Below are 19697 nucleotides of genomic sequence, written 5' to 3'. Positions count from 1 at the left end.
TTGAATTCATAACCAGGATATTTATTATTCAAGCTGTATTAGAATTTTCGGCGTCAACTTAAAAAGTGAATGTAAAATAAATTTCACGCAACAGACGTAACTTTCTCAACTTTTCGTGACTTAACTCCATAATAGACTCGTATTAAAATTAAATTAAAGCCGATAACGAAATTTTAAACTTTAAATTGTCTTTTGAGTTAAAAAAAAAAACATATGTATACATTATATAAAATACATATCCATCGATCTCTATTGCCATTCTTGCCGAAAAGGAGCGATCGAATTAACCTTTTTTAGCGACCGCAATTTCGGCGTTTGAATGTTTAATTTTTAACTCTCGACTTTTTAAGAATTCCGGTGAAAATTTTAATTAAAATTCTCCAGGGGTGCGCCGAAAAAAACCTCAAATTTTATAGGTCGAGTTTCGTATCGTTTTTTAAAGCAAGGTAACGCTTTAACTTCGCTCACTGTTCAAATAACAAGTTATATAAAAATAATTTAATTACACCTCTAATATCAACGATGAAGCTATGAATTGAATTAAAAATAAATTTAAATATAATATTTATATATGTATGTATGTAGAGTTTGCTTGTGATTTAGAGACGAGATCGGCAAATAGCAAACGTGAATCAGCTTTCGTTGTGAATTATCATCGAGAGCGAAACAAGCCCGTGTAATTATGAATGCCAACACAATTAAAACTCAAACGAGGATTAAAGGGAATCGGGATTGCATTGTTAATTAATTTTAGATGAAGATTAATAACAATTTTGTGTAACAAATACATAAATTCGGCGATTTAATTAAAACATTCGTTCGGACGTGAACGCCCGTGTTGTTTAAATTTCGCGTATTAATTGGTTGGTGTAAATTTTGAACGAGTGCTTACAGATTATATCTCGTTCGTGTTTTATTTTATAAAGCGGTGGAAGGCTTTGGAATTGTAAGCTAAGATCTTTCTTCAATATTGAGTCGGCAGAAGGAATTCGAATTTAAATCAAATCGATGATTTATTTTCGCATTATCAATGCAGATTGTTACTGATAATAAGATAAATATTTTTTTTAATTTAAAAGGTGAAAAGATTACTGGTTTTATGTAGTACAATACAATGAAATACGGGTGACTACTTTATTTCACAGAATTTCACAAGATTTTCGGTTATTAATTAAATGGTTCGGAAAATAGATTTTCTTGGTAAATTTATAATAATGATAAGAAATATTTTATAAATAGGCGTTTAGTGAATGTGCTACGTTTACATGCACATGTACACATAAAATAAAATAAATTTTACATATCGCTTCTTTAGAGAAAATATGTTAAATTTCCACGTTTTGTTTCCATCAGAGCACTTTGGTGTAAAACATCTTTTTGGTTTGGAAAAAAATCCTCAAATTATATATGAATTTAATTTTGATATACACAACTATGTAACATCGATATATAAGATATCGCATTTTATTCATTCTTCCTGTCACACCTATCAAATTGATGATATCCCTGCTCCTGGCTTAAGGGTATCTAATAGCTTTCAACAAGGCTTAAATTCAATATATTGCTGTTAATATATATTTATATTTTTTTGTTTTCCATGTTTTCTTGATGTCTGGAAGTATTCTACATAACCAAATAGTTTTTTTTGTATGTAAAATAAATAAATAAGTAAAGGTTATAAGTTATAATACTAATTATAATATAAATCACACACAAACCAGTATACCGGTATTGCAATTCCTTTATCCCAGTCTTATCAACTTAATTTATGCGTTGAACAATTAGATCTTTTGGAATTATTAACTAAGAGCTTTAAATACATGATATGTACATTGTTATGTACCTCGATTATCAATGTAGTCAACTAACCAGTAGGGATAAGACACACCATTGATTTGTGGCATAACTAATTTAATAAGTGGCACCATTGATTTGTGGCACACCTTATTTAATAAGTAACACCATTGATTTATAGCACACCTTAACTGACTAGCCAAAATTGTACGACACGTGTCTTCAACAGTTCATTGTTTTAAAAAACAGTATATTAACTCATTACTGTTAGAATTTAAGTTAGTCATCACTATTGAGATGTCCGATCGTGTCGAGAAGACGCGGGTAATTGGAGGTGTGTGGAGCATCTGACATGGGCTCCTGATATTGAGCACCTAAGCCAGGTGCTCAATATCAGGAGTGACGCCAACATCAAAAGGAAAAATTAATTAATCTTTCATTAGAAAGTGACGACATATATAAAACTACTGAGTAAAAACTTTAATTAATTAAATCAGCTGATAATTAAAAATAATTGTATGTGATGTATGTATGTAAGCTTATTGTAAAAAACTAAATGTATGTAAGCTTATTGTAAATCATATTAACAATTAGATACAACATAACTTCTTATTGAATACTTATCTCGCAGATAAAACTCAGTGAAGAGATATACTTTTAGTCGTGAAATGTCAGATCTGACATATTTGGCCAAAAATCAATATATATCGTGTATTACCTTATAAGAAGCTACACGCCAAAATTGAAATTTATATATACATATATATACATATGAGAGTTTAAACTATAAATATTTATATATTAGAGATAATGAGAACCTATAGAGCAAATTTCATAAAATATAGAGTGAATTATAGGCGTTTAAACAATTAAAATCTGATATCGCCGTGTCATGGCGAACAGGTTACAATACAAGTGACAACGCTTGTTAAACGTCAAGAAGGTTTTTTTAAAACGCGTTGTATACGATATTTTATCTCCAACTTAATGGCAGACGATACATTCACGTATATTGATGACCAAAATGAGCAATATGGCGTAATGAGAAGTATGAAAACGATCGGATAAGAGATAAGAGATATAAAAAATGACCACTACCACGAAAGCCATGTGAAATGCAAAGGAGGTATGTAAAAATGAATAAACTGGTTACAATGATTTTATTTTGAAAAAAAGGCAGGTCTAAATCTTATCAGGAACAGCTGTGGTACTACAAAAAAAATCACAATAATTTAACCAAATAAGCTTCTAGCTGCGTGTAGACCAGATAGCACCACGTCGATCCAACGTTGAACAATAAAAGGCTGCATTATATAACTGAAAATGAAAAACACACACACAAAGTCCATTTTTAAAAGACCGCAAAGCGGAGAACCTTGGGTTTTGTCATTGTTTTGTGTACCCCATGTACATACATACATTTGTGTCCGGCAACGGAGCATAACTAAAAGTGCGGCATGCAAAGCTTCGGGTACTCACCCCAGGTTGGTGCAGTCTGCGGTGGGAGGCTGCAGAGGCGGGGTGGGCGGAAGGGGGGCTTTGGGGGGCGCAGGCCCACCGGGCCCCCCTGGCCCCCCGGGGCGCGCGCTCGCCGCCTCGAGCCCCCTTGAGAGCCGCAACATTTCGGCCCCAAACTGCTGCAAAGCCGTCATAGCCGATGGCGCTGGCTCGCTGCAACACACCACATGGACTAAGCAACACAAAACACACACACACACACACACAACAAAATGCCACATTCATGTATCTATTATATAAGTGTATCAAGGTCTGTTAGTCCAGGAGGCTGGAATCCAGGAGGTAGTGCTCTCTCCGTTCAGGATGTGGGTACATGTAAGGAGGAACTTTGCAGGAAGGGAAGTTGCTCTATGAAAATATCTTGGCACGAATAGTATGAAGCAATCTATGTAATAAGGCATGCATGGGAGTTTTGGATCGAAAATTTGTAGGAGGAAAGAATAGGAAAAAGACTCGTATACAAGGCTAAAGTTGAATATAGTGATCCCGAGTGTATATCTTGTTATAGTCTAGCACAGCGTTTCCTAACCATTTTTGACTCGCGTACCACTTGGTAGTACATAACGCTAAATTGTACCACCATATAAAATTAAATTGACTCTTACAATTTTAATTTTTTTTATAATTTCAATAATTATTTTTTATTTTACTTACTATTTTTCTATTAAATTATTATATTTTTTTTTAAATACTAAACTTTAAAATTAAATATATTTTTTTAATTAATTAATCTTATTTTATATTCAAATATTTCTTATTATTATTGTTTATTATGAAATTATTATTAATTATTATTTATTATGAAAATATTAAATTATTGTTTTTTATTTTTAAATTATTGTTTATTATGAAATTTATTATTGTTTATTATGAAATTTATTATTGTTTGTTATTATTATTATTGTTATTTATTGTTAATTATTATTGTTTTTTATGAAATTTGTTTTTGCAAGTGTAATTATTAAATATAGTATTTGCATGGTGAGGAATGAGAAGACAGGATACACGTAATATGTAGATCTGTTTTGGTAAGAAATTTTGTGGAAAAAAAGTTATTTGCGGAGTCACAATTATAATATGTTCAAAGTTTATCTACTATCTTGTCTAATTCTAATTTTCCAATTATATGTACTTTCAATTTTATCTGCAACATTAAATATTATTATAGAACTATTCTCAAGTGTCAAATTCAAGTTAATAAATGACATACCTATTCCAAAAAACTGTCACATAGCCCTATATGCAGATGATACAGCTTGCTTCACAAGTAGCAAAAAACCAGACACTATTCTTAAAAATCTTGAATTTGCAATTAAAACAATGACTGAACACTTCACTAAGTGGAAAATTCAAATTAATCAAACCAAAACAGACGCCATATTCTTTAGTGTTAGAAAACATAAGCCAAGTTCAGATCTGAAAATCCCCTCTGGAGAAAGTCTGAAATGGCAGTCAGTAATAAAATATTTAGGAGTAACGTTTGATAAAAGAATGAGATGGGCACCTCACATTGAGGCAGCGAAATGCAAGGCGATGCGGGTATATCCTCAATATATCCAATATTTAATCGCCATAGTTCTTTATCAACGCTAAATAAAATAAAATTATATCGCGCGCTCATATTACCATTATTAACCTATGCTTCACCTGTATGGAATAACGCCTCGAATACTAACCTTTCCAAGCTCCAAGTAATACAAAATAAATCCCTTAAAATAATTTATAATACACCCATATATACTAACCTGAAAAAACTGCATGCTATATATAATATTCCGTTTGTTACAGACATTACTAACAAACTAACCAGTAGATTCTATGAAAGAATCACTAATAACCATACTAACACACTTGTGAAGTGTCTCGGTGATTACAACAAAATGTCTATACCCTTCAGGTATAAACACAGATTACCTAAACACAATCTGCTTTAGGTCATCGACTTTAGATAGTCTTTAATTAATATTATGTATTAGATGTATTATGAACATTTATAAGGATTGTAAATAGGTTTTTGAGCTCTTTTTCCTATTATGCTTTAGATTAACATTAGAATAATATAATACTGTGATTACTAACCAAATTAAATTAAAATTGTAAAATAGAAAATGATCAGTAGATCAGTAGCTATTAAAATAGATATAAGATGTATTGTGAACATAATTTCATAATAATAAAAAGCATTTAAAAATCAAAAATCAAAAAATTCAAGTTATTTATTTATCGAAGCGTGAACGCGGTAAATTTAAAAATGCACTCCAAAATCCATGCCGGATCTGAGGAAAACGTATCGATTGCCAGATTTTCGATCATCGACTGTACATATTGACGTCGACGATGACTAATTAAGATAATGTTTATTAATTACTAGTTGTTTTACCCGGCTTCGCTCAGTATTTGTAATATAAACAACTTAAACATAGCGAATATAATAGTAAATATTCATTTGTTTTTTATAAAATTTATTTGAATCTAAAAAAAATATAATATTCCACCAATTGGATTGTCGTCATGAAAATTTTGTTTTGTTTTCGAAGTTCCCAAACAAAGATAAAAACTTAAAAGTCTCTTTCGAAATTATATATTAGATATAAAGATATTTCTATTTTTATGATTGTAAATCATTCATTCCTGCATGTCCGCCATTGCTGATTTTTTTTCGCGTACCACCAACCATCAACCGCGTACCACAGGTTGGGAAACGCTGGTCTAGCATCAAACTTGCGTAAAATGTCATGCTGTCGCATTCACTCCCCACTCGGACCCGCGGTGGCCAATTACATTTCGTTTCAATTTCGCATTGCATTTTGGTCAATAAATTATTATTTTGAATACAAATACTGATAATTTTATTTTACTACCGCCATCTATGTTTTTTTACTACCGCCATCTATGTATAAAACTAAAGACTACATAGAAGTCACCCAGATTTCAAATTTACAAACTTCAAACGCGTCTTAAGCGATATTTTATCTCTATCGTAATGGCGGAGGATCCATTTACTTATATTGATGACCAAAATGAGCAATATGGCAAAGTATGAAAGCGATCGGATAAGTAGCAATTTTTTTCAAGAATAAGTGAAACGTAAAGGAGGTTTGTAAAAAATATAATATTGTTCGTGCATATAGCGGTCGGTAGAATTTGACTTTTTTCTTTTGTTAGTTTTGAGTTCGTGTTTTAAAATATATAATATCATATAAATAATATCGCTATTCCGTCTGTTCACTGATCACGAATTGAATCGATCACTGATCACGTTTTCATGATCTAGAAAAAAATGTCTGTGTGTGTATCTGTGTATTTTGGGGATTTATATAACACCGTTAGTCTTATCGAACTGCAACTTAGCATTGGGTACTGATTTTCTTATCGACACGACGTAAATTTTTTTCAAATTTTTAAGTTGACCGGAAATGGTACCTGCCCTTATAGGTGTCCTCTTTTTTTTAAGTTTTTGAATTCAATTATCTCCCAAATTGCTAACTGAATCAAACTGAAATGTTTTTTACATGTAATAGAAATTATAAATTTTATAACCTAATATTTTTAAAAGATTTTTATCTGAACTGGAAGTAGTACTTTTACTCTAGAGAATCGAGGTTTTTTATGTTTTTCTCAAAAACCTTTTGGATATTGAACTGAAATGTCATATCTAAAAGTTTAAGCTTAATACCAAGTTAATTTATAAAATTTGGTAAGCATCCGTCAACTGAAAGTGGCAGTTTACTCTTGTTCGATTTTTCCTCCACTATTTTTTTCGACCCCTTAAACGTGTGTGCTCTTCACGAAAAAATTAAAGTATAATTCTTGCATCAATGTGATGAATATAAAAAATCACTAAATTTAATAAACTGGAAGTCGGATTTTTCATCTTCAACACTCCTGAAATTATCAGGCTGAAAATTTATATTTGTATTCTTTATGTACTAACTTAGAGCTGATAAGGTTTTGGTCAGAATTCGTAAACCGAAAGTAGTATATTTTTTAAAACAATATTTCATTATATTATTTAGACCTTTTTAATAATTTTTATTTTCTTGATATTTAATGTGTATAATAATTATTAGTGATTTTAAGTAATAAAAAAAATTTGAAAAAAATCCGACAACCGGAAGTTGAACTTTTGTCTTGTGTAAGTTTCCCTACATTTGCGCTCAATTTGTATCGAAAATGCTACCATAACCGGTATGTGTGAGCGTGTGTGTATGTTTAATTATCGAATTTGGTTTTGTGACCTTTTTATATTCCTCAAATACATAGATAAAGTCATGGGTTGGTCACATCCGAATTTTTTTGTATTTAATAACTTAAATGCCAACACCGATGCGATAATATTTCATCGGGTACAACACTAGTTTAAATTAATAAAATTTAAATATTAAATACGTAAGTTGTTGATATTATTAATTTATTTATGGAATACGTTTATATTTTATATTAATGGAAATATATATTTTTTAGACGATTGAAGTAATTGTCAACCACATGTTATGGACAATAAAAAAAACAGGAATATTACTCTTGCTGTTTTAAAATCCTGTAATACGCGGAACTTTCCAGATAAACAATGCAAGTCAATCAAACGCAAATTTCAAGCCGAACAACCCCAACAATAAATTTTTAAGTACTACAAACGTGTTCAGAATGTAAACACCGACGCAATTTACAAATCAAATTTAAAACTGAAAAACATTCAATCAAATCAAAAAAACAATCCATAACTCGATCGGTCATACATATGTACATGAGAATTTTCAGGACCTAATGGCAATATCACCAGGGATTCGAAAGATGAAGCCTTTAATGGGATTCGCCGATAAGTTTTCCAAACGAAAATCAATTCTTATGATGTCGCATTTTCTCGAAAATCCCCAAATGCCTTACAGCCTCGGAACAAAAGCAATTGTTCAACGGTTTGAAGTTTTCATCCTAGACTTTGTACCGCGAGCGTGTACCGAGAAAGGGAAGGATTGTAAACCATAGATTAGTTTCTCGTGTAACGCGAAGTGACAAATCGGATCTTACATACACACATACATATATAAGTAAAGATATGCTGTAACATGTAATTTCGAGGATATATTATATATCGGATATGTGCGGATATTTACGGGGATATTGTTATTATTCAATAAAAGGCAAAACCCCGAGGCACGTCTTCTTATATAGTAGAATCGAATTTATCGTTAGTTTCATCCTAAGAATAATACAACGAATGTTATTTTGTTCGAGATGAAATTTCTATTATCGTGGAATAAAAATACACAGAAACGAATTCCCTACAATAGTATAGTATAGTGTATAAAAGAAGCGAAGAGAGGCATGCTATCTATAATACAATGAGTGTACTCAATTCGATGCGATTTCACTTTAGCGCGGTCGGTCAAGTATTTGCAAAAATAAACTAAATATATTGTATTTTGTTAATAATAAACTTTATTGTGGAATGTAATTTGATTCTATTTTAGGAAGCGAGCTTGAAATTTAATAATATCAACACGTTGCGACGCACAGCATACGTTTTATAGGTCAAGTTGAGGTATTAAACTATTTGATTATGTATATATACTAATAAATTTATTATTTTTAACCTTTTCTGCTCGGAATTTATTTCAAATTTGAGTTTTGTCAGCTCGGAATTAATCATGTGAATTTACGTTTTTCAAAAATGAAAAATTAATATTGAAAAATATATATTATCAAAAAAAAATGTTGAGAAACCCCGAATTTAAAAAAAATATGTTCGTTCACGTGACACCTTGGTCTTAAACTTTCGTAATTTCCTTTAAAATAAAATTATCGTCTCACAATTATCAGTGATTATTTGAAAAAAAAAGTTTGAGAATCACTGACTCAAATTATTTTTGTAGTAACATTAAAGATACAGTTTGAGAATAATTGTAGGATAAACAAATTTTTTGACCACATAAAAATAGTTCAAAAATTCATTATTTGATAAACAGTGGATCTTTGAAAATTTTAAAATACAGATAGACTCTCCTCAACGATTCACTACTTGATTTGCGATACTAAAAAAATATAGTTTTAATTTATGGCTTATCTTAAAAATGGGTTTGAATTCCGTGTCAAGTTGAGCTTGACATACGAGTGCAGGGCATGCAGTCATGTCGAGCCTAGCTCGACATATGAGTAGAAGGGGTTAATATTCAAAAAATCTTGTAATAAACAACATTTCAATAATAAATGTACGACAATATAAACTATAAATATATAAAATATGTGGGATTTCATGATTAGGATTTCAATCAAAAAGATTTCAATGATTGGGATTTCAATCAAAAAGATTTCAATGATTGGGATTTCAATCAAAATTATGATCCTAGCTTAAACTAATGTAATAAATATATTACTAAGAGGCTTGGGCCACGTAAGTACGTATGTAATGATATAAAGGTGGCTCTTATATTTGCGTAATATATTTAATTACATTACTTTATGCCGGAGAATCTTATTTTTAAATATAATATTGTGTAATTATTATTTACAAATTATTTTGATTTGTATATCGGTTGGGTTAATACGAAGAGTTCTCTAAATTGAGAAATCATCAATTCTCTCCGTAAACTTTGATCATGAGTATGGCAACATGCTCAATCTGCCATAGCGAGAGGGGGGGGGGGCGAAAAGGGGAAAAACGATTGGAACAGTGTGAACAAATCCGACAACGTGGATAAACACGGTAAATAGTTTCATATCGGAGACATTAACTTACATACTTCAAGTAATATCAGAGAGATATCAAAGCAATCTGAGGAGTGGATATGGTTCAAAATCAGATCAAAATTTTTTGACGGGCAGAACTTTCGCAGAAATAACAGAGTAAAGTTAATAAAAAGCTCGTAGAAAATATGTAGATATGATTAAAAAATAAGTTTTCTTTTGAAATAACTATAAAGTAAGTTTTTATTTATAAAAATCTATAGTTTTCAATTTAAAACCACCAAATTTGACGAATTATCTTATAATAACTTAATCAGTAGACTATGAAATTCTCTGAAAAAGATTCATTTAATTTTTATTTTAAACTTTCTCCTACTTGAGCAGCGCCCCACAATTCGGCTAATACTTTACATAATTAAATGAATATTTTCTATAATCCCATTATATACAAATGTATATAAGGAATTTAAAAAAAATCCCATTGAAACTCTAGACCGTCTAGACTAAAATTAGCTCAATTTATTCAGTTACATACATATGTACATATATATTAGGATTTGTCGCTATCCAGTCTTCATAAATATTTACCTCGCCTCGATCCGGCAATAGTCTCATCTACCGTGCAAACCGAGGGAGCGTGCACATACGTGTACACAGTATACAGGGCAAAAAAAGCAAATATGAATTAACTTTTACGTTTTGGGGAAACTTTGCTAATCTTAGTCGCGTAATTATCCTCGTGGCGCAACAAAGGCCCTCTGCGAGCTACTTTGCTCTAAAACATTTTAGAGGGACGTTTTACGAACGACCGACGCTTAAGGGTTAATTAGTTAATTGTGCATGATCATTATCAATATTTATGGTTGTTGTTCGTCCACCGCATGTCACTTACATCCTCCCGAACAGAATTTCGTCCCATTCTCGTGACTACTAGGTACGCTCTACGTTTATCCATTTAGCTCGTAATGGGTGCGAATACCTTCCCTTAACCCTTTATATGTATGTTATTACGATAGGTATGTGCGAAAGCTCGAAATTATGCACCACTAAATTGTATGTGATAAATCATATTGAGATATATGTATGTATATATAAGCACGAGGAGATTAAATCATTAAATTATTAAAAAGTATCATTAAAAAGTATTATATAGGTTACAGTTGAAGTGTATTTTCCAGTTGAAATACATGTATGTATGTATGGGGTCTGGGAGTGATGAAAAATTGTTTACAAATTTCTAACTTTCGAACGTGCCTTATCTTATGTTCTTTTCTTATCTTATTTTGACTACTTTCTGAATTGATCTTTATCTCATATTGACCTGGACATTGCAAACGCGTCAATCTTTAGAAATACGTAAACAATATCTTCTGACTACCCTCAATTATCCTCTAAATGCATTTACTGTAATTATTGACCTGACTTTTTTTATATTACTATTTATTTCTATTGCTCTACCCAGCTGGTGGTGTCATATTTGCTTTAGTGATTATAGAAACCTCTCCAATATGAAGAAATAAGGAGTGAGAATCGGCAGAATGCAATACAAAATGAATACAAAAACTACATTCCAATAATGCGAAAACATATATTTGTATTCTTGAATCCAATAATGTCGAATAAACGATATTTTACTGTGTTATATACATTTTTTCATTTATAAAAATTTCTTGAGAAATCAGAAGCACTAGTGCCAACTATATACATATATAAAGTGAATTTTTGGCTGTAACCAGCAGCATAAACTAGTGTTTAGCATATTATGCTTTCGATTAGAGTGGTCACGGTTTGATTCCTGTTCAAGTCCTGTTCAATTCGAATGCTGTTGGCCAGATCTTGGTTTGTGACTCCAGGTCGATTGTTTCTTATCAGAGTTTACCAATTTTCATTACAAAGCAAAGATTCAGTATCTTTTCCTACAGTCAATTTTTGTCATTTTGTGTGGTTTGGTCAACGATGGAAATTTAATCGTTTCTGATAGTTCGATGGTAAAAAATAATGACAATAGAATACGTTTTAAAATGTTACAATTTTGACCATCTTGCCGTTTACTGGTAATTAGACTTGTATATTTACCTTTTCACCACCCTCTCGTTTCGTTAGACTTTAATTGTTTAATCACCTATAGCTTTATCTTTTTCACACTATATCTTATATATGTAGTTTGCATTATAGGTTCTTATATACATATATTTTTACTTCACTCATAGGTTATATATTGAATGTTTATGTTATAATGGTGATTTGATATGCTTGTTATGGCCAAATACCCCAATCTCAACTGACTCAATTGTGACGAATCGGTCGATCTTTTTGTTTTTTTTTTCTGATTTTCATTGAAACGGTTCCTGTAAAATTGGCATCTCCTTACTATCTCTCTTACTAATCTCAAATTACTCACCATCTTGATGTTCGCCAATTTGATTATACATAAAAATGCTGTAAAAATTTCTCCATAAATATCACTGTGGATGTTTGTATGAATTCTCATTGTATAAAATACTTATGTTTCTTTATTGTATTGTATCTGTAATTAATGACTGTATAGTTATTACGCACTAGTCGCTTTGGAGCGATCTGTAAAGGCGAGTATTCATGTTCTATGAAATATAATAAAAATATTTTGATCAGTTGGAATATACTCCGTCTAATCCACGTAAGTTGATTCATATTGAAAATTACATTCCAACCGGTTAAAATATATAACAACTGAAAATACAGTTCAACTATAAGTTGGTACAAGGTTAGATGTATAGGTTAGGTTTTCACGAAAACGTCACTTGACTAGTAGGTACATTGGAGTTGGAAAGTCACATTTTTGTTATGAACACATTCTTAGAGTAATCGTAATACCCAGTAAATATTAGCGCATTATTGAATTCTAAAGTATTTGTAAAAGCATCTGAGCTGTCAAAATTCAACTGTTATATTACAATTGGCGCACATTGTTGAAAGTGTATTTGCACTTATAGATATATAATTTGATAGTTGAATTGTATTTGAATATGAATGACCTAAAACGCGAGTTGGAATATATTTTAATTGAAAATACACTTCGACTGAAATATATAAATACGTACAGTAAATGCAGGTAGGACGAGCTTTAGCGAAAACTTATAATTAGAGCAAAGACTGCACCGAGCTAGAGCTTTGTATTTTTGAACTTTGCAGTTTCTCTTTATGTTTATTCTTGTCAAACCGAGTTGTAGTTTTCCATATTTTATTAATTTAACAATACCGTGAGATGTTTTAATTATATTTATTTTTAAGTATTAAGTTTTCTATTTAAAATCTCAAGCTTATCGAATACATTAATATGCATATTTGAACATGAAATAATCGATGAAAGCTGATGAAATTTGTCAGTTTTGAATTTTATTAATGTATAATTTTTATATAAATGTACAAAGATATGTTTAAGAAGTTATTTATTTTAAAGGAATTAAAATAATAAAACTAATCTTAAAATCAATCGCTTCATATTAAATCATCTCGTCAAAACTGCAGTTTTAATAAATAAGATGATGCATTCAAATTGGTTTTAGATAAAATTGAGAATTATTGGATTATGAGAAATGCTTTTTAATAATATTATATAAATTTTAGTAATAAAGAAAAAATACACCATTTAATAATTCGAAAAGTGGTATTGAACCGTAACATGATTATTTTAGGTCTTAATTGATATGTAACTTTAAATGCTTTTGGACAGTTATTATGATAATTGGTCAGTAAATTAAATAAACGCTTACTACTTTTTGGAATTATAATAAATGTCAATTGTATACATATCGATTGAGTGATTTAACTATTTATCCATTTGAACAGTCATTTCATAATTAGATACCTGAAGTTATATTGTATTATTATGCATGGTAAAACGATTTTTCGAAGTAACAGCCGTTTTCACGAATTTACATGAGCCATTTACTCATTTTATAAAAGAGACATATTTATGAATCCACTGATAATTGATCTGACAAAGTTCGTATGTACGTACATATGTAGTTGGTGATTTTCTATTTAAAAGTCTTTGAACAACTATAATTATTTCTGTCCTTTTGTACTACATAATCTTCCTACTGGAGAAATATGGACGAAATACAAGCAGGAGACAATGAAGAGAATAAAACTATAATACAAAAAATGCTACCATGCTCTATTTGGGCTACCAAGGGTCAATGTTTGTAAATGGGCAAGTAAGTAAGGCCATTCTCAAGATGTAAGCGGCCTCCCTACGTTATCGAGACTTTGTATCATCCAATTATAATAGATATATTCTTGCTGCTGCCACTACCCATTTCTATTCATCATGGTATATTTGGTGGATGGAACTGCTACACCGATCACCATAAATTATTTGTCAATTGATTAGTTAATAATTAAAATTATATAGTATTATATGTATATTATGTATGTACATATATATATGATTATAATTATCATAATTTTTATATTTATTTCACCATTTGTATTGTCTACATGGATAGTTTGTTTATGTAGATGATATGAACTATTCTCCCTATCGTCTGATATAAAAAATATTATTATTAATAATAACTGACAAAATCTAGTTAAAATATTATATTAGAATTTCAAATGTTGTTGATTTTAAACCAATTTTGCAGATTAGTTTTCCATTATTAATTTCTAACAAAGTCAATGCATTTAAGCTATAAAATAGGAATCGAACCGTTCCAATTAAGTAAACCGGTTGCAAAACTGCCATTCCAATCGAACAACGGAATTGAACCGTTTTTCTTGCAAATGGAATCCATTCCATAAATTAATATCGAATCAATATTTATTCGATTCAAAAGCAGACAATCAAGACCGGATAATAAAAGCAACTATCATTTTTTATGAACCAATTTTCTTTTTTACGATCGTTGTAAGCAATTAAACTTAATCGCTTTGCGATATTTAAACAATCGATTTCTACATATTAAAAATAGTATAAAACATCACAAATTCCAATAGTTCTGAACAGATTATTCTAAAATATATGTACATTATTACATTCGAGAAAGGATGACCCACTTTTGTACGATTTGATGCAACTGAAAATGCAACTCCGGAAAAGCAAACTCACACGCAATGAACCAATTACTAAATTTCCTACGTGTATATTTATACGAATATATGTTTTTTTTAATACGGTGTATTGATCCGTATAATGGACCAATTTCAAATAGCAATTTCGTCACGCCAGACCGTATCATACTAATGGGATGCGAGCCTCGCGAAATTTTCCATCTGATACGATCTCAATTATTCAATCAGTTTAATCTACACGTACTGCGATGTGAATGTTAAACGGCCTTGTTTGTTTTTCAATTTTTCCTAAAAGCCTGTTAAAATTTTCCCATTGCTAGACATGTATGTATGTAGATGTATGTATGTGGGTCAAATAATAAATAAAAAGTGTTGGAATTCGAATTAGGAAAATGTACACATACAGAGTCGTTTAAATGGAGATCTGTGTATTGAAATATTATGTATGTATATTATTAAGTGTTTCATGATTGAATTTATATCAGTGTTATTATTTGGGTATACTAAGAAGAAAACAATGTTTATGTGTGTATGTTTATATTATCCAGCAACACACATCCACAGTTTGGCACAACTTGCATCTGACAGCGGATTCTGGCGCGGTTTTGTCGCCGAGTGGTTTTTGCTGGCGCGGCTTTGTCGGCACGTGGTTATGTCGCCACGCGGTTATGTCTGTCGCGGTTTTGTCGCGGCGCGGTAATGTCGGCACGCTTATGTCAGCGCGCTTATTAACCGCTCGGTTTTGACTGGAAACCGTCGTTATTATGTAATGCTTTCAACCGAGTGGTCATGGGTTCAATACCTGCCTTGTGCCGCTGGCCAGACTTTGGATATGTGACTCCAGGTCGATCAGAGTATGAAAATTTATCTGATGTTATTGAAACGGTTTCAATAAATTGGCAACCTTGTCCTATTTCTCAAAAGTTTCAAATTTTCAGCATCTTGAATTTGCTGATTTGTAAAAATTCTGTAAAATTTTTTGTCAAATTTATCCTTAGACATTAATATGATGCTTTGTAAAGCTTTTCGGTGAGTTTTGAGTAATTTTGATACACAATTCAATACAAATGTCTATTCGGTCAAAATCCCACGCAAGGAAAAGTCATATGACTAAATAATCACTATGGGTCTACGTGACGAGACAGAATGTTAAACGACAGAAAACGCAAATATCGGAAGGCAAAGATCGAAAATCGAAAGATCTTAAGTCAAAAGATCAAAAAAAAAATAGTGCATGGTAAACGGTACATACTCACGTACATACTCACTTAATTTGCGCGAGCAGGATACAACAGGAATCAGAGGAACATGCTTTTCCTCCCGTATTCTGCGCGCGCATATTAATACGGGAGGAAAATACTGATCCTCTTGTTCCTGTTGTATCCTGCTCGCGCAAATTAAGTGAGTATGTGCCGTTTACCATGCACCATTTTTTTTTGATCTTTCGACTTAAGATCTTTCGATTTTCAATCTTTGCCTTCCGATATTTGCGTTTTCTGTCGTTTAACATTCTGTCTCGTCACGGAGACCGAATCACAATATATGTAATTTTAAAATTTAGATTTTTTAAATTCTAACCTAAAACGTTCATTTTTATTTTATTTTATTTTTGCATAAGTAGATACATACTAGGAAGGTCTAACAAGTAAATCTCAATGCGCCTTCTTAGCCAATTATTTATTTATTTATTTAAATTTTGGACCATTGTAGCATTACAGGAATTCCTAATGCGCCACAATGGTCAAATATATATAAAAGAAACATATTATATACATTCCGTCATTTTTTAATACACAAATCGCTTAATTTCAATATGCTGAAGATCACGAAATTAAATATTAATTAATTAATGTATTAATCCATAGAAACATATATGGACTTAGACTTGTACATATTTTTTTTACATATTGTACATAAATAAAAATCAGATTAGCATGGGATCAAACTCGTTAACCTCTCAGTGCCAAGCATACACGCAACCACCGAGCCATACTCCTGACTATATATTCCATCTAACCTGGTACCAAATACTGGTACAGTTGAACTGTATTTGTGTTGTTATATATTTTGACTAGTTGGAATAGATATATTCCGTCTAACCCACATAAGATAATTTTATATGGTGAATTACATTTCAATTGGTCAAATATATGACAACTGATAAAACAGTTCAACTATAAGTTGGTACCAGGTTAGATGTAGAGGTTAAGTTTTTGTGAAAATCAGTTCTGAGAACTCTAGCGGGAGTGCCGCTACCGACCACTAAATCAATTCGGGGGTCTCCATTATAAGCCAACTGCACTATTAGATAGATTGATAATGCTTGAAAACCAATTAAAACGGCGGCTCCTTTTAGCGTATGCTACAGTTTGTACAATTTGTAAAAAATATGTACAAATCTACAATCCATAGATGTCTCAATAGATTAATTATTTAATTAATTGGTATTTCGTGTTCTTCAGCTCCTGGAAATACAGTGATTTATGTAATAAAAAAATGCTGCACTGTTTGTAATTAATTGTCCAGAAAAGTGCATTGGGGTCTTCCTATCAAGCCTTCCTGGTATATATCTATGTATGTAAAAATAAAATAAAAGTAAAATATGTACTTTTGTAAACACTACATGGATGCGGTGCATCCGCTCTAAAATCGCCAGACGAATTGAACGACAGATTAACGGACGGCTGCTTTAAATGCAATTCTCGTCTTCTCGAATGATAGATTGCACATCATATGACGGGTAACCTTTCGATGTGCACAGATGCAATTATTAAATGGTTATTATTAAAATTGAGTTGGATCTTTCAGGCGAGTTTAATAAGGCAAGATTCGATAAGTTCCGAATCTTGCCTTATTAAACTCGGCAGAAAGATCCAACTCTATTTTAATAATTGCATCTGTGCACATCGAAAGATTACTCGTCATCTGATGTGCAATCTATCATTCGAGAAAACGAGAATTACGTTTAAAGCAGCCATCCAGTTAATCTGTGGTTCAGTCTGTTGGGCGCTTGTCGATCGTTTGCACCAAACCCATTTATATACCGTATATGTAGTTACCATTAGTTGATATTTTGAACTGTTACAATTACAATAGAAGCTTGAGGTTGAATTTTATCAGTTAACTTCTGATAAGAGGATATATGTAAAAGGATTCGAAAAATTATATAGAGGGACCACCAATGCTATTCTATGCTTAAAATTCAGAAAAAGAAAGTATACTGTTTCGAATGCCGATGGAGATAATTGTGACATAGTCTTATCAATAATATATCATTTCGTCTTACTGCTAGAATTAACTTGATTCATTTTACTGTTAGTATTAATTAGTATTTCAATTTAGCATTTAAAATTTAAATTTACTCTATTTATAATTATTAAGCTTGTTGCAGAAACTATTAACACACACACAAATTATTAACACACACACACTAAACTATTAACACACACACAATTTTTTTTTAGTATGGCAAATATACATGTGTAGTTTTGCGTCGACCTTCCGCCTAAAGTGTACAATACATTGTAACAATTCCGGCAGAGTAGCAAACCGCAGTTAAAAAGTTTGTACGTTCCACGGCCACGTGTACGAGTGCACCGTGGCTAATTTAAACGGTCAAAGAAGTGTTAAACGTTGCGACCGAACCAGGGATCAAGTTAAATGAGAAAAGTTAAGGGTGCATGGGCACCGCGCACAATGTAAGCGTCCCGCTCTACAAAGATCGGCTAATTGTGGTGTTTTCCGCGCAATAAAACCCCGAGGACAATGGGGGATTACGGCGAGTCCCACCACCCCGCCGGTGCAACGGTTTAATTAAACTTGCACTCGGGCGTTAAGTGCAGCAAGCTCGTGGATCAAAGTATCCAGCTGCCGAATGACGTAAGAGGCAATCGCCGTCAAAGCACTCTGGATTATTCCGACTTATTATTGTGGCACCGGTCGTTGAAGTGTTAATTGTAATATATGTGTGTGCTAATTGGAGTCTAGGACACGTGTGAAGTTTTAGGTTTTTCCATTTAATGTTTTAGTAAAGTAGGGCAGTGATGGTGAACCTTTTTAAATTCATGCATAAACGAGATGTAGTGTGAATTATAACTAATTATAATGTTGCGTAGGGGTAGGTGGAGGATCCAAATAAAAGGCCAAAGTCGCTTCACAGCATTTAGTGGATGATTAAGGGGATCCACGCACTGCCATCGCTCCGGCCAGAATGCCTTCATATGGCCTAAGTACCTGCTTATAAAGGGCAGGTCGCTCACTGCATCTTCCTCGACGCGTTTGTTTACCTATTGTTATAGTCACGAACCAGATATGCAATCCCACGGTCAGTTCTGAGAACTCAGCGGGAAGCGACCAAATTCCGTTACCGACCACTAAGTCCATTCGGGGGTCTCCATTGTAAGCCGACAGCACTTCAGCCTGGAGATGATCCTCGAAAACCAATTATAATGGTTTCTTTTAGCATATGCTACAATAACTAAAAAAAACTGTACTGTCCAAAGAGACTATCGTATTTGATGGTAGGCTATTTAGTATAACTAATTATATGTATGTAAACCTGTATGAATTAAACTGATTAGGATATGTCGGCACGCGCAAACTTAAATTACGGATATAAAGGTCATTCGACTTAAAGCCGAAACACC

General features: G+C 31.9%; 2 protein-coding genes across 2 annotated transcripts in view; both read right to left on the bottom strand.

Moving 5' to 3' along the window:
* Positions 1 to 19697, bottom strand: part of LOC143919204 (uncharacterized) — a 740296-nt gene that overhangs the window by 319984 nt on the left and 400615 nt on the right. The window lies entirely within an intron of this gene.
* Positions 1 to 19697, bottom strand: part of 5-HT2B (5-hydroxytryptamine receptor 2B) — a 151355-nt gene that overhangs the window by 9462 nt on the left and 122196 nt on the right. Inside the window, exon 7 of the mRNA XM_077441469.1 lies at positions 3274 to 3465. Coding sequence (XP_077297595.1) covers positions 3274 to 3465 — 192 coding nt within the window. The remainder of the gene's footprint in view (positions 1 to 3273; positions 3466 to 19697) is intronic.

Source organism: Arctopsyche grandis, chromosome 11, assembly GCF_051622035.1.
Source record: "Arctopsyche grandis isolate Sample6627 chromosome 11, ASM5162203v2, whole genome shotgun sequence".
NCBI lineage: Eukaryota > Metazoa > Arthropoda > Insecta > Trichoptera > Hydropsychidae > Arctopsyche > Arctopsyche grandis.
The sequence above is the reverse complement of the archived record's forward strand: the minus strand, read 5'-3'. Positions and strand labels throughout refer to the sequence as shown.